Raw genomic sequence first — 25,245 nt, forward strand, 5'->3', positions numbered from 1 at the left:
GAGTATCCCTTATCTGGATCTTTCCGCATTTTAGAATATTTTGGAATTTTTGCATATACATAATGAAATATCTTGGGGATGGGACCCAAGTCTAAACACAAAATTCATGTATGTTTTACATATACTTTATATACACATAGCCTGAATGTAATTTTAAATAATATTTTTTAAATATTTGTGTACATTTGTGTACATTTTAAATATTTTTGTGTACATTCAGTCGTCAATGGCACTGCTGAGGGCCTTTTCCACTGTACATCCCTGAAGTGTGTCTGTGGGATTATAATAGCTGGAAGACTGTACTTTAGCCCTGAATTCATCAGAATGAAATCCCACAAAGCACCACTGAAAGGGGAACAAGAAGGGCAAAAGAAACACTCTAGATCAGTGATCCCTGATGTAGCACCTGCCAATGCATTTTCTGGTGCTCACTTCCTTTTTCAAAGTTTCTCTTCCCTAAAGAAAAAAGGATTGGCATTCCTCATTGGAGCAGGAGGTGCTTAAGAAGAACCCAGCAGCAATCACCTTTGAGTCTGTAGGGAGCAAACATTTAGAACCAGCTGCCTCCATCATAGAAGAACAATTGGCTTAGAGCCTCCTGACATTTTGTGATTTTGTGGTTGGTTCCACCTCCCATGACATCTCTTGTATAGTGATGACCACTTCCTTTCCACAAAATTCTAATAAAGGCCACAGGCTGTTCTAATATTGATGTCCCTGCTCTAGATTACAGTCTCGTTACCCTATAGCCCAAGTTGCTAATGAGCCAATGCTGTAGTTAACATAACCAACTGACACACACACAGAGAAGTTGAACAGTTTGGAACTGGACTATATTTTTACTAAATTAGAGCCCAAGCAGAATGCTAATTCCTCCATATGGCAAAGCAGTCATACAATCACTTCTATCTGCTGAGCAATAGAGAAATGGGTGCATGAATAAGCCCTTATTTTTTCAGCCCAAGGAGCCTGATTTGGCCAGATACCTCCCACCTCCAGCCAGCTCTACCCACTACCACTCAGCTGGGCAGCAAGAGAAGACTGCAGAGAGAAATAGGGGGCATTGGCATTGCTGGCAAAGCCATAACATCACTTCCAGCGTGAATCAGAGGTGACATCATGGTGTTGAGTGATGTTCTAGCATTTACCCAAAAATTCACATGGAGTATGGGCCAAATGCTAGAATGTTGCCAGCAAAGCAATGATGTCTCTGTCAGGTTACAAAAGAAGTAACATCATGATACTGCTGGCGAAGCCGCCCTCCCCCACCGGTGAGGCTGGCAAGCCTAAATCAGCCATAATAATCCACGTGCTTGGATGTCTTGTGGGCCATTAACACTTAGATCACTATTGTGACATCTCAATGCAATTTTCTCATTTTCATTTGCTGACCTCATAAGGCAATGGTCATAGCTGGGTACAAAAGTCAGGGAGAGCAAAGGAAAACAACACACAGCTTACTCTGTTGTCTGTCCCATCCAGTGCATCCACCGGGATTTGGCTGCAAGGAATGTGCTGGTGGCTGATGGACAAGTGGCAAAGATCTGTGACTTCGGCCTGGCTAGAGACATTATGAATGATACAAATTATGTCGTCAAAGGCAATGTAAGTAACTGGGACGACACCTGTGTGTTAGATAAGAGAAGTTATATTCAGGCACGGGTGAGGGCTGCTAAGCAGAATCTGGCTTGACAAAAAGAGCAGTCAAGGTACAAATTATATCCTGCTAGCTCATGAGTGACATCAGGAATGTTTTTGCAATTCCAGGCCCGCCTACCAGTGAAGTGGATGGCACCAGAGAGTATCTTTGAATGCGTTTATACAGTACAGAGTGATGTATGGTCTTACGGCATCTTTCTCTGGGAGATATTTTCTCTAGGTAAGGAAAGATTAACTGATTTCCATTTCTTTTCCCGGAAAGGACCTTTGTTGGAAATGGGGATTGGGATAAAATTTGACAGAGGATGGGATAGGAGGCTCATGTTCTTGGAGAAAAAGGCAAATTCACACTAGTAGAACACATGAAGCTGCCTTATACTGAATCAGACCCCTTGGTCCATCAAAGCCAGTACTGTCTACCCAGACCAGCAGCGACTCTCCAGGGCCTCAGGCAGAGGTCTTTCACATCACCTGCTTGCCTAATCCCTTTAACTGGAGATGCTGGGGATTGAACCTGGGACCTTCTGCATGCTAAGCAGAGCACAGCTTGGTGGGAGTTACACACTTACTGGGGCTCAGATCACCCGGAACAGGGGCTGGCTGGAGGAAGCACAGGCTGCTTCTGACTTTGGCTAGCCCAGTGTGAGATGTGTCTCAACATCCCCTTGTGGCAATTCAGAGGCCTCTCTTATTTTACATACTTTCCCCTCCGCTGTTCCCACAAGCTATCCCAACATCCATGCCGTTTCTGCTTTAATCCTGCTTGAAAGCACCACTGAAATACCATAATGCCTAACTTGTTTTTCCTACTAAAGCACTATGCTTGCTGTTACAATTACAGGCAGGAGCCCATATCCTGGCATGAAAGTGGACAGCAAGTTTTATAGCCTGGTGAAACAGGGATACCATATGGCCAAGCCTGATTATGCTTCAGATGATACGTAAGTAGGACAACTCAGGAACAGCACCTGAACAGAACGTTTCAAACATATATACTTAGGCCCATCTGATGAAGGACCATTTATTGCATCCAGCACTGCAGTTTCCCCACAATTATAGATATTAAAGTTTTGCCTCCCGGTGATCTAAACTCAAGTCGCATCAAGATTATTCTTCTCTTAATGTCACTAGTATGAAATAGCTTGAAAACAATTATCCCGATAAGTATGTTCCCTTCCATAGCATCAGTAGAAGACTATTTATATGTGATGCTTGTTATGTTATTCAATGGGTTGCAATATTTTTGCACCGTGACCCTGGATAGACTAGGCTAGCCCGATCTCATTAGATCTCAGAAGCTAAGCAGGGTCAGCCTTGGTCAGCATTTGGAAGGGAGACCTTGCTGGTGACCTTGATCCAGTGACACACACTCAGCCCTGACCCTGGCTAATATTTGGATGGAAGATCTCCAAGGAATGCCAGGGGCATGACACAGAGGCGGGCAAATTATGACAAACCACCTCTGAACTTCTCTTGCCTTAAAAAAAACCACGGGGTCACCATCAGTCACCATCAGACTTGGCAGCAAAAAAAAAAATTGTACTGGCCTCCCACAGCCACTTTACACAGAAATATAGTATGCTGTGAGACAGGTGTGCTGTCGCTGTGAGTATGAGAAAGCACCAAACAGCTAAATAACTGCTCAAGCCTGACAATCATTCTAAGATCTGCATGTATCCATTGGCAAGAGTCACAAGCTCTCCCACGAGCTTCTGAACAGAGTACTACTACAATTTAGTGCTAGCGTGTGATATGTAGATTTTTTTCCCCCATCTAGGTACAACATCATGAAGGCCTGCTGGAGCTTGGAGCCCACTCAACGGCCAACCTTCACTGAGATTTGCACTGTCATTCAAAAACAGCTAGATGCCAACAAAGAACAGGTAGACATTTAAATTACTAAGGTGAAAAGTGGGATGGAAACCCATATCCACGTGATTTGTTTTCACAGAAGCTACATTATATGGCTTCACTCCTCCCTAATGCATCTGTGTTTGGGTGTGATTTCCGTAAGCAGTATCCTGGAAAAGGATTTCTCAAAACAGTTTACTACTAATTGAGCACTTTTTAGTTCAGATCTCACCTGTACAATCATCTGACACCCAAGTGGCAGAAGGGCAGTTCACTACTCCTGGCCATGATCTATCATTTATTTACTTAGGTTATTTTTGTGCTGCCTCTCCAGAGTCCTGCTCAAGGTGGCTTACGATTAAAATAATAAATTATCAATATGAAAACAAGCCCAGAGACATAAAAGCACTATAAAACTATTCATTAAAAAGTCCTCAGACTAGAAACAGGCCATAAAACAGCTGGAAAGATAAAGAAATGTTTTGACCTGGTGCCTAAAAGACAGTAAAGTCGGTGCCAGGCGGGCCTCAAGGGGGATGGCATTCCAGGGGCCAGCACGGAAAATGCTGTGTCTCTAGTTGCCACCAGTCTCACCTCTGAATAGGGTTCATCATCATCATTCCTTTATTGGCATAAAAACATAATACAAAAAGGGTGCAAAAGGAATGGAGATATTAAAAAGTGCCCTTTATGGCATAGTTAAAAGACAGTTACATCAAATAGCGCTGTTTGTTGATACTGCCATCTAATTAACCGTTTGGCGGGCTTTTAAAACAAAGTTTAAAAACCGAGCCACCGTCTCTAATATATGGGGCAAACAATTATTCAATAAACAGAAAACGTTAAAAAAAATCTGAGACTTTCTGTCTATTAACCAACAGGGGGCTTAAAAGTTTGTTACGAGATTCTGTGTAGAAACTGCAGTAAAATAAGACATGAGCAACCGTTTCAATACAATTGATGCCACAGGGGCAAAGCCTATCAGACAGAGGAATTTTCCGAAATCTGCCTTCAAGTAGCGCAGATGGCAAAACATTAAATCTAGCCAGAAAAATGGCTCTACATTGAGAAGGATCACACAGGTGAGATAAGTATGGGGAGGGCTGATAAACATCAAAAGGTACCCCTAAATTTGATGGGGAGCATGTTTTATTAGCAGCGCTGTTTAGGTCTTGAAGTCCTATACCTAAGAGTCTGCATTTTATCCTTTGAAAAGCTTCTGCCTCAGTAAGCAAAAACAAGGAGTCGAGGTTAAAGCCAATAGATTTAATTTTTCTCTCAATATGTTGAAGCCACTTGGAAGCATATGACTCCATGAGCATATAGTAGATAAGGGAAGAGGAATCTGCCTTAAAATGGAGGCGTAACCAGAATTTTAGTCATGAGCCACGCTCTTGTTTCAAATAGCATTTGGCCAGTTTCCAAGCACAATGCAGCATATGGGAAACAGGGCATACTCATTTCTGAATAGGGTTGCCAACTGCCAGGTAGTAGCAGGAGATCTCCTGCTAATTCAACTGATCTCCAGCCGATAGAGATCAGATCACCTGGAGAAAAATGGCCACTTTGGCAATTGAACTCTATGGCATTGAAGTCCCTCCCCAAACCCTGCCCTCTTCAGGCTCCGCCCCCAAAATCTCCCGCCGTTGCGAAGAGGGACCTGGCAACTCTACCTCTGAAGGGTACTGAGCAGGGCTTGGGAGGCAGATCGTAACTGGCAGGCTGGACAGTATAGGAGGAGATTGTCTTTCAGATACCCTGGCCCCGAGCATATAGGGTCTTAAAGGTAAGAACCAGCACTTTGAATTGTGTCCGGGAACAGACAGGGAGCCAGTGCAGATCTTTCAGTACAGAGGTGATACTTGTCAAGGGGACCTTCCACAATTAGTACGGCAAAGACTAATGGGCCAATCTGTGCTCCTAGTAAAACCAAAAAGAAGCAATGAAAAGCAGCATTTCCTTCGTGCATCAGGCTGTGATGTTGGCATTCCAGGGGCTAATGTTTTTCTCCCCCCCACCCCCAATCCTCTGAAGGACTATGCAAACTTGCCAAGAAACACAGAAACTGACAGTGCCGGTGAACCAGCCAGCTTCTGTGAGGAATCCTGTGAAGCCGGAGAGAGCAGGCAGCCCCTTCTGAACAGCAACAATTACCAGTTCTGTTAGAGGCTGTGGTGCACGATCTTCATGTCTGCTTGAGCACTCTGTTTCTACTGGGATGCAGGTCCTCAACAGCCATTCCTCTTGGGTATTTTCATGTCTGAAAACCAGATGCTTTCATTTGTGAGTCACAGCCTGGAGCTCCAAAATGCATTGGCAACAGACACTGAGCCATTAGTTTCCCCCATATATTGTCGAAGGCTTTCATGGTCAGAGTTCATTGGTTCTTGTAGGTTATCCGGGCTGTGCGACCGTGGTCTTGGTATTTTCTTTCCTGACGTTTCGCCAGCAGCTGTGACAGGCATCTTCAGAGGAGTAACACTGAAGGACAGTCTTCCTTCAGTGTTACTCCTCTGAAGATGCCTGCCACAGCTGCTGGCAAAACGTCAGGAAAGAAAATACCAAGACCACGGTCACACAGCCCGGATAACCTACAAGAACCAGTTTCCCCCATCTTTAACACCTGGCATGATGGCTTCACTCTTCCATTTAGCTTAGCTTGAACTAAGAAGCTTGGCTAGAATCATCTTGCCAAGAGGGCAATCGGCATAGTCAAGCACCAACCCTGTGTGTAATCATGCTTGCAAGAGCGGGAATGGAGCTCTAAACTTTAAAATCAAACATTCCACATTTCACTTCACTGGCCCTCAGTTTGTATATTCTAAGAGATCAGATAGACTTCTCTCCTTATCTTTAGAGAACTCTTTCTTCTACATAAACTAATTGCCCAAAGTTGATAACATCTCCTGGCACAAAGAATGAACAACCTATCCACTTTACATCTCAGACAGGGATCCTGCAGCGGGACAGAGAACAGAAAGAACCATGGTCATTCACCATTCCACAATAACCGCCTAGAGGAAAAATGAGCTCAACGAAAAACAGTGCTTTATCTAATTCTCCACAGACTAAGAGCCTCATATCAAAAGAGTCTCTCATTTAGGATTACCATACAGAATGTGTTAATCTAGTAAACAGAAAATGGCATATTTTTCAGTGATACAATCAGTTAGTTAAGATTCACCTGTAAGCACACTTATGATTGGACTGATTTTTAATGAACTAAGCCAATTGATAGTAGGAATATAACTAAGGTATAATATATCATTTGTTAGTAGGAGTATAACTAAGGTATAAATATAGTATATCATTTGTTTAATGATTTGCAGTAGTTCAATTAACTGAATAGCTATAATCATTATAATTGATCGATTGCCAAATCATTACAGTCTTTAGAAACTGATTAAAAACTTTTGACAAACCAGTATTTTAAGTTAATGGGGAAAAAAATAAAGGGAAGCCTAATCCAGTCTGTTTTACCATCTCAAGTATAAAGGATGAACACCCAAAGAATCTACGAGTTGGTAAATCACTTGAATTGAGCTACATTGTACCCTTTATTGCTGGCAGCTAAATGTGTGAACTGACTCCACTGTTTCATGAAATAAGAAATTTAAAGCTCTAAGGTTAGATATGTGAAGGGCTACTAACACTCAAAAACGTCACTTTGTGGTTCAGTCATCAAATGATTACCCATAACCCACAACAGACTTTCACTACTCTTATGATATTTTAAAAATACATATACTGGATCCAGTTCAGGTGATGACTGGATGGTGTAAGCAGATTTTTTTTTAGCACTCAGATTCAGAATGGGTTGATGCACAACCAATGTTGGACACTACCCCCTCCTCCCCACATTTTTGCTTGAGGATAGGACGACATTCTGGAACATAATCTGCTACCCATCATTCTTGGAGGCAGGAAGTTGGTTGATCATTGTCTGCAGATAGGAGGGAATACCCACCATCCTCAGTTTTTCTTCCTGCCTACCCTGTGAGAGCATGCAAGGAAGGAGCTCTGGATTTTTCTATTCCCCACAGAGCTATCAGTACGGTTGCCAACCTCTAGGTTCTAGCTGGAGATCTCCTGCTATTACAACTGGTCTCCAGGCGATAGAGATTAGTTCACCTGGAGAAAATGGCTGCTTTGGCAATTGGACTCTATGGCATTGAAGTCCTACCCCTCCCCAAACCCTGCCCTTCTCAGGCTCCGCCCCAAAAACCTCCCACCAGTGGCGAAGAGGGAACTGGCAACCCTAGCTATCAGTCTGTCTTTCTAGCTATCAGTCTGTCCTTTTGTTTGCCACCTAACGTCACCTAAAACAATGGCTGCCCTACTAGTTTTTGGATACCCAGCTGACAGAAGTTCAACACTGACCATACCTCAGGTCTCAGCCAGGGCTGCTTAGCTGGGGCTTGAATTGCCTTTCAAGCTCACGAGATACTACTGGAAGAAGCACAGTAGTGAGCCAGGGAAAACCCTGGGGGCTGCTTATGGCTGTGTTTGTGGGGCTACAGAATGGAGGGACAGGACCTGCACTGCAGAGGTACACAACACTGATCGAGTGAAATAAAAAAATGTGATTGAAAACAATTAAGGCAGCATACCCTCTTTAGAGGCAGATAGCCTCAAAACAGAAAAGACTGGCATCTGCTCCAGTTGGACAAGGTTGGTTATCTAGATCATGGAGTATTATGAAATTAAGCTAATGCTGAATATACACTTTAATGTCAATAACTGTAATTGTTGGAATTATGGCAGCGAGGCAGACAACTCTGTTAATTGTTTATTGTTTCTCCTGAGCTATTTTTATATATGAAAAATCAATACAAGGTAAGAGCTGTGCTAATGTGGAACGTTTAACTTACATTTATTCTTCAAAGTGCACCTTGTAGCAGTTCTGCACTTATACCTCTGATGTTCCCAAGCTATCATGTCAAGGGTTTTAAATGTACATATGTGTAAAAACAACATTGCAAGTGTTCTCACTTTAAAGTAAAAAATTAAAACCAAACATCCTAAATGAAGATATAACATTTTAATCAATGTTCTACAGCAATTCAGTTTACACTGGTTTTACAGGAATATTACTAACTTTTCTAAAGGAGCCACTTTTGAAATCTTATGTAAATTAAACAGACAGCCAATGAAGCTTGGCCACAACTTAGGGCTTTTCTGCATTCTCATTTTTCTTGCCTCTAAGATCCTGTTTCTTCAGGAAGAGTTTTTAGTTCTGTGTGTGCTTTGTTCCCTCTAGTGGTCAAGTTGACATCAAACAGCTTGAAATCCAGTGTGCCTGCAGATTTAAACTGCAGGTTTTTATGATGGATTTAATGCTGTTTGATGTCAAATTGACCACTAGAGGGAGCAAACCATGCACAGGACTGAACACTCCCCCCCCCCCAAAGAAACAGGAACTTAGAATCAAGGAAACTGAGAATGCGGAAAAGCCCTAACTATGCAATTAGAATATCAACACAAACATCCATCTCATTCTCCCCTCTATCCCTTCTCCTCCTCCCCCTCCCACTTTCCCTTCCCTGGCAAACCCCACAGCCTCTCTCCTTCCTGCTTCATTCTCGCCTTCCCACTCACCCACCCACCCACCCACCATCCTACCTTAATCTGCCCCTATCTTCAGTTTTTCCTCCTTCCCTCACTGTGGCAGTCTCTCTCTGGAAAATGTCTGGCTAAATTGTGCAGTGGCCCCTGCCACCAGGTCCAGTCATTGTGTGCATAGTAAGCCTCTGGTGACTTCTGCCAGGCCTGGGAACATCCTTCTCCATCAGAGTCATAAGAGGGACAGGGCTGTTTTGGCCTCCATGTCCACTCCCTGCTCCACCCCAAGCTTTGCTTTACAGTAACTAAGGCTTGGAAGGGTAGTAACATTTTTGTGGTAGCCTAGCAATCCCCATGATGGCCCTGAGGTGACAGAACGCAGTCTTAGTGGATATTCTTTTATTAAAGCTACAGGTGTTGTTTCTATTGTTTGGGGGAGTTTTAACCCATCCCTTTTGTTTTAAGATTTCAAATTTTTCTGCCAGCCTGAGACTTCTTTCAGGTTTGTAGAGAAACCTCCCCGTCTGTCCCTGGCTCCATTCTGTGGATTTTTTGATCCACACTCAATGGCCCAGTTTGAAATTAGATGTATGATGCAAACAACATGTAGCTTTAAAAAAACTAGATGAGATTATACAAATATAATATCTAAATGACTGTAGCAAAAGTCAGGTCAAGTCCCCAGTTGAAAGGATCTCAGGCTGTGATCCTCAGTGTGGCTCTCATAGGCACCATAGTACCCACCAATGTACTTCTTAGGGCCTACTTGTTTGCTTCCTGAAGCATTTCTTCCCTAGTGAGCCAGTCCTGCTTTTCTCTGCTTCACTGGAGCAGCAGATGCTTTAAAAGTACTTCAGAGGCACCACCCTTGGGTATGTAGAGTACCCATTCAGAAACAGCTGCTTCCATCATAGGAGGATGCTTGGCTTAGAACATCCAAGTGCTTTCTATTCGGCTCCACCTCCCTTGGCAGCCATTTTGCAGTGGTGCCCACTAACCTTTCTCAACAGTCTGAAAGTGCCCCAAGGCTCAAACAATTTGGGGACCTCTGAAATCAGGTAACTAGCCTGTGAAAGTCTCTACCTGAGGTCTTGGAGACCCAGTAGTAGGCAATATTAAGCTGGTCTGACTTGACATACGATATCCTTATTGTTCTCTCTATGCACAACTAGCTAACTGGATTTCTAACTCCTAGCACTGGCATTTACTCTATATCTGATAATTTTTAAATTGTTTAACTGCTTTGTGTCAAGTATTCAAGCCTATTCATAAATTCCAATGACACTGATTAAAGATGAACAGATTTATAATTTCTCTTAAAATAAATCAACTTGATTAAACACGTGTCTTCAAGGTTGTGTTATTTTTCTCCATTAGTATTTTCAGTAAAGAGTGATTTGCAGTATTAGGGATTTTATTTTTAAAAAGCCCAATGGGTCTTGTCAACCTTTCTAGTCTCCACTCCTCAGAAAGTGTAGTAGCTTGCAAAATATGAACTCAGTTTTGTAAAAACAAAAACAAACATGTAATTGCCAAATTCTAACAGCTGTTGCAGAGCATCTTGTTTGATCAAGCTTAAGAATCCAAATGCAAGTCAAAGAACCAGGAATCACTATCAGATAGAATCAAACTCAGTTCTTTCTATTCTATTGGACAAGCACTTTAACCCCCTCCACCATCACACACACTTCTTTTGGCTTGCTAACAGATTAAACAAAACAGTGAAGCACTACAACGAAAGTCAGTTGTTTTCCCCTCCAATAGACAAGACTCATTGGAAGAGACAATAATGCTAGGAAAAGTGGAAGTAGGAAAAGAGGAAGACTCAGCATGAGATGGAGTGATTCAAGAAATGGAACTACAGCTTTCATGAACAAGGCCATTAATAGAACGTTTTGGAGGTAAGTAATTCATAGGGTTGACACAAGTCAGAAGAGACTTGACAGCACATAACACACACAACACACACGCGCAAAGTTATCCTCAGGGGGAGTCAGAACATTGTTGTCTTAGAATGGAAGACTCCCTATAACAATGTTTAAATTATGAATAGTCTGCTTTTATAAAACAAGCAACCCAACATGCTATTTTGGCAGGCATTTAAATATATTCTAGGTTGTTACAGACCTAAGACAACAGTTCGCAAAGCTTGTCTATACATTTCTTGGGAGATGAAATCTTCAGCAACCCAAATCAGCATTTCTTTGGCTTTCAAAGTCTTTAAGTTGTCAAGCTAGGAAGACTTGCTCAAATACTGGAAACAATAATTTATTACCATTCATTACTGACTGGAAAAGTGTCTTTAATAAATTAGCATTTAAGAGCAAATCATAATCTTTGTTCAGAAATTCAATACATGTTTTTTTACAGAACAGTACACACTAGAATCCTTCATAGAAGGGAGCAGCTGACACCACAAATCTGTTCATTCAATGAATAAAACATACTTGAACCCCCCGACACATACACACACTCCAGATTTCCTGCTTTCAGCTACAGCAGAAGGCTATCATCACTTCTCAGATTTATGGATGGCCAAGAGATACAGGAGATCAGTGGACAATGCAAATAGTTTACACACCATGGTTTAACATACTATAGGTGGAGGAAAAATTGCTGATCTCTTCAGAACAAAGTGTTCAGAACACAATATGGAACTCACCCAGGACAGTTTTATAAATTCTGGGACTGGGGAGTATGTAGTGGTTTCCAGAAGGTCTAAGCAGTCTAGTGATGTGTATCCTCCCAAGCAAGGTTTAGCAAGGGATGCAAGTCGAAAAGTGGCTCATTAGATTGCATTCCTCGAATCCAACTATGTTGCGCAAGTACTCTTCATGATGCCCATAAATGTATGACCACCTGTGAAGTCCACGGATGGGATATAAAAAAAGTAAAGTGCCTGAAAAGAGACTGCAGAAGCCTGAAGATCCCCTCTTAAACAGTCTACTTTCATCATCCAAAACGTACAGATCCCTGAAGAACCTTTAAAACCATGCTAGGCAAAGTAATTACAAATCTATCACACCTTAATTCGTATGTCCACTGAAAACAGGTTCACTTCTCAGGTTGAGACAGAATTAGCTACAGGAGCAGATATGTGCTCATCCCCTTAAAACTGATGGGGGCTAAAGATCAAGTTTCTTCAGAAGAGAGCCCCGTAGCAGCTGGGGCTCCAGAACAGGCTCATCAGTCTATTATGACCACCAAATTTAGGCTACAGTATTGGGGATACCTAAACATTCTCTGCTCCTTTTCATCCCTTTCCTTCCACTTAGGATCCCTAAAACATAGCAATGTGTACACTTCAAGAACAGGTCAAGTTCTTCTGTAAACCCATTTGCCTCCCCCTTGCCAGCTTTCAGATGCCTGAAACATCCTTCTCTCTCCTATAGCACCCTGTCCTGGCTAGCTTACAGATCCAATCATCATATGGAAGGGGAAACTACCCTTTCTATAGCAAGGCTTTTGTAGATCTCAAACCCATAGGAGTCATCCAGATTTCATGGAAGCACATGGCTCTTTGGTCAATGTCAGCTGTCAATGCTGTTCCGTACTGGAACTCGTCTGTGTGATAAACTGCTTGAAGTATCTGCAGAGGTGCTTCCGCAAGCCCAGCCCTCATCTTTATGGCTAGAAGACGACCACTTCAGAGTTGATTACGCAACACCATCCTCTCTTTGGATTTCTTCATCTTCCTCCATTTCTGTTTTGATCTGGGCCACACCCAGGCGGTATAAGGTATCCCGAATCACCACCTCACCAGGCTGACAGCTCTGCACAATCTCATGAATCTGCCTGTTCACAACCTCACGGCTAGAGAGGAAATCCATCAGGCGATTGTAGAGGTAATAGTGGGTCGCACTGTCAAAGGTTATAGGCCTCTGCCGAATGTTACTCGTTTTGCTGTCATTGATGGCAGCGATGATGGCCCCGTAGGGTTCCAGTTCTCGGCAGAGGGAGAGGGAATGATGTCGGGCTGTGGGGTCACTCTGAGTGCTTGGCTCTGTCCCAGTATAAACTACTCGGCGGGATGCAGATTTGGTGACTGGGTGCTGAATAGAATGTTCAGCACTGGTCATATCCACATTGTAGTGTCTGTCCAGAAGTTCTGGGCAGGACACATACTGATAAGAAAGAAAACAAAAGTTATTTCATCCCAGAATTTTTTTTTATAATTTCCTACATCAGAACTGGCTAAATAACAATAAACCAATAGCTGGGATCAGTATAGAGCCTTGAATGCACTGGATTTGCAGTTGGGCTGAAACCCCTACATGGCCAAAGGCTCTTCAGGCAAATAATAGCATCTTTGGTCCTTGTAGGTTATCCGGGCTGTGTGACCTTGGTCTTGGTATTTTCTTTCCTGACGTTTCGCCAGCAGCTGTGGCAGGCAACTTCAGAGGAGTAACACTGAAGGACAGTCCTTCAGTGTTACTCCTCTGAAGATGCCTGCCACAGCTGCTGGCAAAACGTCAGGAAAGAAAATACCAAGACCACGGTCACACAGCCCGGATAACCTACAAGAACCAATGAACTCTGACCGTGAAAGCCTTCGACAATAGCATCTTTCACGCATAGTTCTCCATTGATATTGTGTGTGTGTGTGTGTGCCGTCACAGCTAATTTATGGTGACCCTGTAGGGTTTTCAAGGCAAGAGATACTCAGAGGTGGTTTGCCATTTCCTGCCTCCCTGTCATCACCTTAGTATTCCTTTGGAGGTCATCCGTCCAAATACTAACCAGGGCCGCCCCTGCTTAGCTTCTAAGATTCGACTATCCGGGTCAGGGCATTGATTCTAATAGGAATAGCTGATTAGTGCCACTGGAAGAAGCTCTCAAGATAGGATGAGTTAGAGTATGAACATCCTGAGCATTTCAGACAGACATTGAAACACCTTTTCTTACTATGAACAACAACAGGAATTGGGTGAGACCAGTAGCTCAATGGCAACACACATCCGTTGTATGTATATTCAATCCCTGCTATCTCCACTTAGACCTCAAGTAACACAGCTGGGAAAGGGCTCTGCCTGAGGCTCTGGAGAACCATTGCTCGTTAGGGCAGAACACATACGATGGACTACAAGTCCAACTCATGTTATGACAGCTTCATATATTTATAGGCTTTCCCATTTTTGCTAACATATGCAGTTTGGGGCAATCATCAAAATAGCCACCCAGTATTTGACTGACTAAAAACACAGCACCGTCTCCCATTCTAATATGCTGTTCATTCCAATATTCTGAGTTTGAAAAACAGCTGTAGTCATTAAAAGGGAGGGTAGAAGAAAACTGCAAAGGCAACCCAATCATACAAGTGTACCACAATAGACAGTGCTATTTTAAAATTAAATTTTTAAAAATCTAAATTTGAACGCAGTAGACAAAAGATATATTTGAAAAATGGCATAGGTTGTGGCAAACAGAAAATGGTGACCCTTGTTATCAGAGAGAAAACACATTCACAGCAGTTAGGAACCTCCCCACTTACAACCCTCTCTCAATAGCATCTCTAAAAAGGACAAGTCATCACAGATGCTCTCAGTAGCTTTGAAAACAATGCAACAAAGCAAGGCAACTAACCCTTAAAGGCTCCATAGGGTCAGAGAAGCACCCCTGGTTCCTCCCCCACATTTGAGCAGTCAAGTCAGGATAGCAGATATCTGCACACAGTGCCACAGAAGTGGCCAAGTCTACCACATAGACTGGTGGCCAGTGGCGTGAAGAGGCTAGGAGATCCACATGGTCCCGGGGACTTTCCCCTCTCACAATGTATTTTGAGCCACACAAGACCTGGGAAGATAAAAGTTGTAGCAGAAAAGGAAAGCACCCAGGGAATAAAAACAAACCCAACTGCGCTCTCGGTGAACAGCATAGAATGGGAAAAGGCTAACTGAACCTTCTCTGCAAACTAAATCAATATTATACAAGAAATTTTCAAATGGTGGCAAAAAGAAGACAGACCACTGTAGCACCACGATCTAGAAAACACTTAACTAACTATTCCTGTCCCTAATTACCCCATATGAAAGCTTGCCCCTTTACCATAAGCCATGAGGAACAAGATCAGCCAATCTAGCCATAAAACATACCACATAAACCATGACAATTCCTGCTCACATATATCTCACACTTTATAACACAAATATCAAAGTTGCTGAAGTATCATTTAATGGCTCTGGTCAGTTGCCACACCTGCCATGCACTAGGGCAACTTTTAAATCAAACTCACCTGGTGTGGACACACTTTGTAGATTTTTCCTCCAGTCAAATGTGCTGGGGGCTGTTTGATCTGTGTCCCGTTCTGTACAAAATCGTACAGAGCCAGCAGAGAAAGGCAGAGTTGCTCCTAGGAAATATCACCATATCGACAAAGCGAGGGGAGACAAAGTTAGTCATGTGTAAACAGCTGATTCTTTGAGAGGGCAGGAATGTTAGAGGAAGACATACACAATTACTAAAGCTACAAAGATAAAATATTTTAAAGTTGTAGGTTGTCTAAATGATGCAATTAGAAAAAATAATCTTCAGACCTGAGATGGACAAACTAACCCCACCCCATATTTTTGCCATTTTCTTTCACCCAGTTTGACACTGGAGCTGATTTTAATATGGGAATATGCACAAACAGATGAATTTCAAACTGACTTTCAACCTGGTTTTGGGACAAAGGCAGCCCTAGCTGCCACACAGATACTAGAAGAAAGACAGTGCTTGATTCCATTTTTGTAACTGGGAGTGTGATCTGTATCACTGATTGGAGGAGATTTTCCTGTTTTTATCATTTTGGGTAAGGCTTTTATATTTTAGCTAAGTTAATCATTTTAAACAAATTACAGGTAATAAGAATTATAATTATCACTTTGAAATTCTAATACATTTGGTAAATAAAGAGATACATGAATGAAAATTAAGGTATGTGCAAACTAAGCGTCCCAGGGACTGCTATGGCTGTTACCGCACTAGGTATACCCAGTGATGTATCAAGAGTTTGGAAATGTTATAAAAAACATCGCTTTAAAAGGGTTTTTGGATGCCACGGCTAAAAAATGGTTGGAAAACATCTTCACAGCTAAAGGGGCCAAACGAAATGCGAACAGTATTTTTTATAACATTTTCAAACTCTTAATACATCGCTGGGAATACCTAGTGCGGTAAGAGCCTATGTCCTTACAGAAAAGCTTCATTACCTTTGAGTCATCTGCGTCCCAGGGAATACCGCACTGTGTCAAGAAATTCTGTAGCTCTTCTTTGCTGTAAGAACCAATCTGCTCCATTTTACAGGTTTCATCCTGAATCAGCCTCACCAGGACACTTGCATTGCCTAAAAAGCAAGAGATCGTTTTGTTTAGCAGCTCTTCGAAGAGGACATCAAGTCACTTATGCAAGTAATGACATGGTCCTTGTCTCATACTGCAATGCCCTAGTGGAGCCCCTTCCCTAGTCTGAATCCAAAGTGAGAAAAACCAAGAATCCAATTTATATAACACCAACTGAATTAGGAAACCGTGGGCAGGTTATGTTTTACAATTCCAATGGCAGAATTGCCAAGAAGATCTTCCCCATTGCGAAGATCCACAGAGAAGTGGCAAACTTTAAAGGCTGCTTAACCCTTAAGCTACCCAATCATGTACAGCTTGTTGTTATGCAAGTATGTCAGGACAACCTTGGCAGAGATGGTACAAGTGTGCACAGGCTCTGTCATTGGGCAACAAATGGGATAAGGAGCATTCTAAATGTGACCACTTCCATGTAGACTCTGGCTGCGGAAAAGAGTTTTCCACCAGCACTAGCGCAGAGGCTGGCAACATCTATACCAGCCTTTTAAGATTCTATCATACTGTGGAAATACAGTTGTTTTAGAAGCAGGGACCCTGCAAAACACCAGAATTTCTACAGAAACAAGTTACCTGGCATCATATGCGCTTCAAAGTTCTTCTCTCTCTCTGTGTTGACAACCACAGAGCCCCTCATCAGTGGAGGGAAAAAGGGGGCTATGATAGAGGCATCAAACTTTGTGATAGGGATGCTGGAAGGAAACGCCACTTGCTCTATCACTTCAGTCTCCATAGTAGACCAGAAATCTTCCACATTTACTTCACTAGATGCTAAGAATTCTGGCCAAGTAAACTTAACAGTGGAAGAAGGGGGGGGGTAGAAAACAGAAATATTAATCAACAGCTTATAAGATTATATTTAACTAGTTATACATTCTGCTTAACCCTACATTTACATTTATTGTTACAGCCATTGGCCAGCACAAGCTTAACCCAACAAATTTAAATGGGTTCTCGTTTCTGCTTGGAAGTTCACTTTGCCCTAGGTTCTTCCAGAACATATTCTATCTAGGTTAACAAAAAATGAACCGTTGCCTTTAGGTTGGCAAACAAGATAATGTCTCTTAAACCTCCCCCCTTTTCTTGTTTCCAGAGGAGTAAATAAAAACACAGCTGAACACAGCAGGCAGAATATTAGCATTAAAATCAACATTGTGAGGAACACAATTCAAGGTGCAGCTGGATGGTACAATGCCCAAGATGTTCTACCTCAATATTTTTCAGTAACAAAACATTTTCCACATTCCTCTGGGCAATCTCAACTTTGGGTGCAATACCACAGATACCACAGATCATATCGTTATAGTCCCGGACAGTAAGGCATTCAAAGGCCCAATATCCATTGCACAGCAGCTCCTCAAGCTGACTCAACTCCTCAGGACTCAGAGTTTTCTCTGTTGGGGAAAAAAAGAAAAAAAATCATGTAACCAAAATACCTCAAGTCAAATTTGTCTCCAATACTTGTGTGGGATGATCAACAAGCCAGAGGCTTTGAAGGGTGCCTTTAAATGACCGCCAATCCAGCTGTGTGACAGCAGCAGCTTTGAGACCCCAACCGAGGCACGGCTGTGTCACTGTCCTGCAGAACCACCCCTGACATCAGTAAGGGAGAAGGGCCATTCTTGTTATGTATTCTTAGTTTAACAACCTATTTATTCAAATTTATTTTTAAGGTGCCCTGAAGGCCTAAATGGCAGAATGGCTGGGGGTAATTCTTGAAAATAAACAGGCCTTCAGCAGAGAGTGCCACGGAAGGTAGTTCCTCAGAACTTACAAGGACAGCACAGCCGGTGTATATTGTGCGGCAGGCTTACCACAAAACTTCAGTAGCTTCCCGAGGACAAAGGTGCTGTTCGCTTTTTCTATGGTACTCCCAACTGTGAGACATAAGCTGTCACCCAACTAGAGCAAAGCACAATTAAAGTGTTCTAGATTTGGAAGCCATGACGGAGCCTCCCTGTAATTTTGGAGCCTGGCACTTAAAATAGTAGAAGGAAAAGGAGTTACTGATCAGTTAAAGCTACTTTATACTCTGTCAGCAGATAATCCAATGACAGTTCACCTGACAGAGCTCTGTGGAGCCTTATCCACTGTGTACCTTGGGGCAGTTCTAGTCACACTTGCCTCATATTGCAGCCTACACCACTGTATAAACTACCATGGAGCAAACATTCCACCCTAATCTTTCAGCTGTCTACAGCCTATCAACAGAGCTTCTTGCCCACCAACTTCCTCACTTGGCTAAGCTTTAAAAAAAAATCAGCCCCTCTGGAAAAGGACTTTTCCCTCAGCAGATTCAACCAAGAATACTGTGAAACTACCACAGTTTTCTAGACAAAACGTGAAAAGGAAGCTAGGGACATTTTATACACAACAGACTACTTGGTGGGTATCTAAAAGAAGAGGAAATAAACAAGAGAGTGGGATGACTCGCTGTGATTGCAAGTCCAAGTCCCAAGTTGTCTGTTCTGTAAACACACAGGCCCACCCCATCCAGAACTTTAAACAGTGTCTTTACATTTTTAGCAGACTGATCATAATTGTTTCAAAGACTGAAGAAAGGGGAATATCAGTACCAGTCTGCTCCTGCACAGATTCCAAGATACTGCTGACAGCCACCTTAGGATCCTCGCCAAGTTTAATGTGATTTCTTATGGTGAACAGAAGGTCCAGGCTCACCAAAAGCTTGTTACCCACATTAAACAAGCCTGCAATTGGGAAACAAAAGCCAACAAAACAGCTAGTAATAGGAAGGTAGACACACAGATCATAGACAGTGAAGCTGTCCCAAGTTAAGCCTCTGTTACTACACACAATGGAAGATATGATTTTTAAAACACACTTATCCCAATTTTGAATTCCTCCCTTTCAAGCCCACGGCTTCTACAAACTGGTTTCTTAATGCACTCGCTTACCTGTGTATATATCATTGAAACTGTGGAGGGCCAAGCACTGCACGTTCACACACACCTTGAGTTGAGCAGTGACCACTTGCAGCCGGCTAGCTGTCAGCAACCAGCACTCCTGAGGGCCTGCAAGGGAACTGTGACAATGGAGAGAAGATGAAACTAACCATGTGTGACATACTGGTCCTCTAGCTTAAGAAGTGAAAGAACCACGACACACACAGTTTGCATCATTCGCATCTGCGTGTCTGCACTAATGTGCAGAGTATGGGAAACAAGCAGGAGGAACTAGAAGGGGACTATGACCTAATAGGCATTACTGAAACTTGGTGGGAGGACACTCACATTTGGAATTATTAGGATTGAGGGGTACAACAAATAAGGAAGGGGGGAGGGGTAGCATTATATGTCAAGGATGTGTATACTTGTAAGGAAAAACATGAATCTGAACATGGAAGGTCAGTTGAGAGTCTCTGGGTAAAAAATGAAAGGAATAAAAAACAATATTGATATTATGGTGGGGGTCTGCTATAGACCACCAAGCCAGGCAGAGAACTTGGATAAGACACACCTAGACCAGATTACAAAATTCTCAAAGAGATGGGACTTAGTGGTCATGGGAGATTTCGATTACCCAGATATATTACCCAGAGTCAAACTGCTAAAACTGAAAGGTCAAATAAATTCCTGACTTGTCTTGCTGACAACTTCATTTTCCAGAAGGTGGAGAGAGAAACAAGGGGGTCTACTATCTTGGACTTGATTCTCACCAACAGGAAAGAGTGGGTTGATGGAGTGAAAGTAGTGGGCAGTAGTGGCAGGTGGTAGTAGTAACCATGTAATTTTGGAATTTAAGATCTTGGGGAAATGAAAAGCTGTAAGTAGTCAGACATATGAGTTGGACTTTAGAAAAGCTAATTTTAGCAAACTTAAAGTTATGCTGGGTAGAATTCCACAGTAAAAAATACTTAAGGAGAAGGGAGTTCAAGAGATGTGGGAGTTTCTTAAAAACGAGATATTGAAGGCACAATCACAAACAATTCCAATGAGAAGGAAAAACAGGAAGAGCCTTAAGAGTAGGTCAATAAAGAGCTTTCTAAACATTTGAGAATTAAGGAAATGGAAGGAGGGCCTTATAACCAAAGATGAATAAACAAATAACCAATGCTCGTAGGGAGAGAGTTAGAAAAATGAAAGTTCAGTATGAGCTGAGGCTAACAAGAGATGCTGAGCACAACAAAAAGGGTTCTTTAGTTATGTTCAAAGTAAGAAAAAGAACAAGGAAGTGGTAGGCCCATTGCAAGAAAAGGAAAGTGAAATTTTAACAAGTGATGAAGAGAGGGCAGAACTGCTCAATTCCTACTTTGCCTGTCTTCTGCAAGGGAAAAGGTGCTCAACATGGCAAAAACAGAACACATGATGAGGGAAGGGAGTTGCAGCCTAAGATTGGCATAGGGGTCGTGCACAAACACCTAGGTACTTTAAATGAAACAAAGTCCTCAGGGTACTAAAAAAGCTTGTAAATGTAATTTCTGAGCCTTGAACTAAGGAGAATTTAACAAAGATACAACTAGTTACATTTCAAAACAAACATTAAACCAAAGGCAATCTTATACATAAGGTCCCTAGAATAAATTCCGTTCTCAAATTTGAAAAACTTACTTCAAGCCCCCTTTGAATAAGGGGCTGCTACAAAGAAGACACTGGGACAAAGGAAACTCATAGTAGTTTGACCAAGAGGTTTGCTCAATGGTGACTGTCTCCTCATTCATGTTGGACAGGATGAGTCGTGAGCTGTTGAGTTCATGGATCAGTGCAAATACATCAGCCAGCTCAGATTCATTCTCTGGGATCTGTATTACTTTCCGTAGAAGCTGCAGAGTAGATTGACGCTGGACTTCTTTTTGGGACTGAATTAAAGGCTCACTGGTGTTCAGTACATCTCTGGGGCCAGCGGTGGCCTCCTGGGAAGAAAGGAAAAATCTCATTTTGATTCTCTGCCATGACACTTGTGAAATCTGAAGTACCAATACTGGGGTAGATCCTACCCATATCCTGCTACTGTGCTAAGGAAAGTTTCTTTCATTATTAAAATATTTATACACAGCTCACCTTTCCTTTTGGCTCAAATTTGAAGCATTCCTCCAGTCTAAAGAGGCTCTCCCAATGGAGGGACAGCAACTGAAGCTGGATGAAAGGCCCACAGAGATCCACCACATTTTCTCTATTTAAAAGCTAATGTATTGTTACAGCTATGATGCTAGAATAAATTTATGGAACCAAGTTAAAAGTTTAAGAGTTTTTGCCACTCTGGGAAGAGTGCCTTTGATCACCTGCTCCTGGACTTAGCCTGATAAATAACAGCTTGGTGCTGTTGTAAGGAGTGCCCCTCTTTCAATTACATCCAGCTGGTCCCTTATCAAGATTAAGAACATAAGAAAGGCTCCGCTGGATCAGACCAAGGCTCATCAAGTCCAGCAGCCTGTTCACACAGTGGCCAACCAGGTGCCTCTAGGAAGCCACAAACAAGACGAGTGCAGCAGCACCATCCTGCCTGTGTTCCACGACACCCAAAATAATAGGCATGCTCCTCTGATACTAGAGAGAATAGGTATGCAGCATTAGTATCCATTCTAACTAATAGCCATGAATACCCCTCTCCTCCATGAATATGTTCACTCCCCTCTTAAAGCCGTCCAAGCTGGCAGCCATCACCACATCCTGGGGCAGGGAGTTCCACAATTTAACTATGTGTTGTGTGAAAAAATACTTCATCTGTTTTGAATCTCTCACCCTCCAGATTTAGCAGATGACCCCGTGTTCTAGTATTATGGGAGAGGAAGAAAAACTTCTCCCTGTCCACTCTCTCCAAACCATGCCTAATTTTATAGACCTCTATCATGTCTCCCCTCAGCCACCTTCTTTCCAAGCTAAACAGCCCTAAGCGTCTTAACTGCTCCAAATAGGACAGTTGCTCTAGTCCCCTAATCATTTTGGTTGCTCTTTTCTGCACCTTCTCAAGCTCTGTAATATCCTTTTTTAGGCGTGGTGACCAGAACTGTACACAGAATTCCAAGTGTGGTCTCACCATAGATTTGTACAAGGGCAGCATGATATCAGCAGTTTTATTCTCTATTCCTCGTCTAATTATGGCCAGCATAGAATTTGCCTTTTTTACAGCAGCTGCACACTGGGTTGACATCTTCATTGAGCTATCCACTACCACCCCAAGATCCTATTCTTGGTCTGTTACTGCCAGCACAGATCCCATCAGTGTATATGTGAAGTTGGGATTTTTTGCCCCAATATGCATCACTTTACACTTACTCACACTGAATCTCATTTGCCATTTTAATGCCCATTCTTCCAGTATGCAGAGATCCTTCTGGAGCTCTTCACAGTCCGATTTTGTTTTAACCACCCTAAATAATTTGGTGTCATCTGCAAACTTGGCTACTTCACTGTTTAACCCCAACTCCAGGTTGAACAGGCTGAAAAGCACCGGTCCCAACACAGATCCCTGAGGCACTCCACTGCTCACATCCCGCCATTGTGAGAACTGACCATTGATTCCTACTCTCTGCTTCCTATTTTTCAGCCTGCTGACCTGGCTATGCTGATCTGCACTACCAGAATATCCACTTTGGACTACTGTCCACTTTGGACTCTGTGGAGTCAGCCACTCAGAACCAACAAATCCAGGGCTGTGTCAACTGCACTGGCTACCTATTTGTTTCCGGGCCCCAATCAAAGTGCTTGTTATTACCATTAAAGCCTGTGCCAGTTACAGGCAGCCTCCTCCTCAAGGTGTTCTCTCTTAAGACTGTCTATGATAGGCCCAGACCTTTGGAACAACCTGTTAGAGTCGGTGAAGAGGGTGCCTTCCAGTGCTGCATTTAGAAAGGCATATAAGGAAGTCCTATTCCAGACAGCATTTGGTGGAGGGTAAGCCATTTCAGCAGACCTTGCGGAGAGTTTGTTGGTCCTATATGATTTAAGTAATGTGTTTTAAATCTTGAATGCTTTCAAATTTGTACTCTGTGTGTTTTACTATATTTTATGGTTGTTAATTGCACTGTTATGATTCACGTCCTTACAACTTGGTTGCTGTACTGTTTGACACCTTGAGTCTCAGCAGATAAGGCAGGATTAGAAATGCTTTAAACCAACTGTAAATGTGGTTGGCAAGTTTTCTCGCCGTTTCAACTGGCACTGCCTCGCTGACTCATGCTTCTCTAACTTCTAGGTTGGAGCTCTGTAGCACACTCTATTTATGGGATTTCTCTTGAAGGAAATCCAGGAACTGCAACTGCTACAAATTGCAGCTGCATGTTTTCTGATAAGTGTACATATAGCACAAATCCTGGAACAGTTTATCTGGTTGCTCATTTGGTTTCCAGTTTCAATGCAAGGTGCTGGCTCTTATCTAAAAAGCCCTTTACAACCTGGGATACCTCCCCACATATGAATCCACATGCCAGTTGTGGTCCTCGAAGCAGCTGCTCCTTTCAGTGCTATCACCCTGTTAGGCTTGGTTCTCCACTGGCTGCTCACGTGGCTGATGGAATGGCCTGCCAGAGGAGCTCTGACCCTCCCCCATTTCTGGAAGCTGTGTAGAGCAGTCCTCTGACACTTGTAGCTAGGACAGTGACAACTGTGGGAAAGCCTACACACCTTCATGTAGATTTTGCAGTTGTTTAAGTACCAAATATGCAAGTCCTTTTCTAACTACTCGTAGCTGCCAGTTATAATCAATACAGTGTGTTCCAGGAGACAATCAGGTGCACTGATATGGTCACTTGCCCAGGCAACCTACTGACTCACACAATTTCTTCATCCAACTACCACCAGAGTGGTATGGGATTCCATCCCAGGGAATTAGCACATTTGAATAAAGACTGGGAAGCCATGCAGAAGGAAAACGAATGTCAAGGGAAAATAAGGTCATCCCATGTCAGCAGAGTCACTTCTACTGCAGAATTCAAATGCAGTCACATTACACCTAAGAAACCCTTTTCAAATGAAAGCCATTTTTACTAACGTGAAATCTGTACCTGTCATTAGAAATAAGCAGGCTCAAAATGCAAACTAACAGGTACTTTTATTTAATATAAAGGTAAAGGTAGTCCCCTGTGCAAGCACCGGGTCATTCCTGACCCATGGGGTGACATCACATCCCGACATTTACTAGGCAGACTATGTTTACGGGGTGGTTTGCCAGTGCCTTCCCCAGTCATCTTCCCTTTACCCCCAGCAAGCTGGGTACTCATTTTACCGACCTCGGAAGGATGGAAGGCTGAGTCGACTTTGAGCCGGCTACCTGAAACCGACTTTCGTCGGGATCGAACTCAGGTCGTGAGCAGAGCTTTTGACTGCAGTACTGCAGCTTACCACTCTGCGCCACGGGGCTCCTTTCTTTAATATAGTCTCCAAATAATAAAAAAACCTTTTGGAAATAATTGGGAAGGATAATGCTCTGCAGTCTGGTGCCTTGTTGACACCATTTCAGTTCAGCAAGGGCAGCAGGAACAAGAGAATGGAAAAAGCAACTATGTAAGCAACAAACCAGAAACACAGATATGGGTCTTGCCAAACAGGATTGGACTGATGGATTTCTGTGCCCCAAATTTCAGCCAATCACGGCTCTGTTTCAGTGGCCTGGGGATGATTTTTGGATTTTGTCCAAACAAGAAGCACACCAACATTTCCCTGCCCATGCCTAGTTTGAGGAAATCTGTAAATGCAGTCTCACAGTAAACCACTTTCCCATCAAAATTGCTACTGTGTAGCTAAGCTACAATGAAAAGCTGCCTGCCCTGCCTGCTTTGTAATGCTTGCTGCCTGCTGTTGTTGGGGGTGCCAAACACCTCCCAATGTCAGTCAGCCAAACACCTCCCAGCACTCCTTCTGGAACCTTGTCTTTCTTGGAT

General features: G+C 42.8%; 2 protein-coding genes across 2 annotated transcripts in view; one reads left to right on the plus strand and one right to left on the minus strand.

Moving 5' to 3' along the window:
• Nucleotides 1–5,676, plus strand: part of CSF1R (colony stimulating factor 1 receptor) — a 33,198-nt gene extending 27,522 nt beyond the window's left edge. The window contains exons 15-19 of the mRNA XM_056861195.1: nt 1,483–1,605; nt 1,768–1,879; nt 2,501–2,600; nt 3,437–3,542; nt 5,545–5,676. Coding sequence (XP_056717173.1) covers nt 1,483–1,605; nt 1,768–1,879; nt 2,501–2,600; nt 3,437–3,542; nt 5,545–5,676 — 573 coding nt within the window. The remainder of the gene's footprint in view (nt 1–1,482; nt 1,606–1,767; nt 1,880–2,500; nt 2,601–3,436; nt 3,543–5,544) is intronic.
• A 7,019-nt stretch (nt 5,677–12,695) lies between these two features.
• The window catches only part of HMGXB3 (HMG-box containing 3), a 28,430-nt gene continuing 15,880 nt past the window's right edge, over nt 12,696–25,245 (minus strand). Inside the window, exons 12-20 of the mRNA XM_056861407.1 lie at nt 20,978–21,279; nt 19,325–19,452; nt 18,986–19,117; nt 17,619–17,803; nt 16,983–17,202; nt 16,263–16,396; nt 15,305–15,421; nt 14,656–14,865; nt 12,696–13,196 (exon numbers count right to left, since the gene is read on the minus strand). Coding sequence (XP_056717385.1) covers nt 12,729–13,196; nt 14,656–14,865; nt 15,305–15,421; nt 16,263–16,396; nt 16,983–17,202; nt 17,619–17,803; nt 18,986–19,117; nt 19,325–19,452; nt 20,978–21,279 — 1,896 coding nt within the window. The 3' untranslated portion in view covers nt 12,696–12,728. The remainder of the gene's footprint in view (nt 13,197–14,655; nt 14,866–15,304; nt 15,422–16,262; nt 16,397–16,982; nt 17,203–17,618; nt 17,804–18,985; nt 19,118–19,324; nt 19,453–20,977; nt 21,280–25,245) is intronic.

The sequence above is a fragment of the Euleptes europaea genome, chromosome 1, assembly GCF_029931775.1.
Source record: "Euleptes europaea isolate rEulEur1 chromosome 1, rEulEur1.hap1, whole genome shotgun sequence".
Classification (NCBI taxonomy): Eukaryota; Metazoa; Chordata; class Lepidosauria; order Squamata; family Sphaerodactylidae; genus Euleptes; species Euleptes europaea.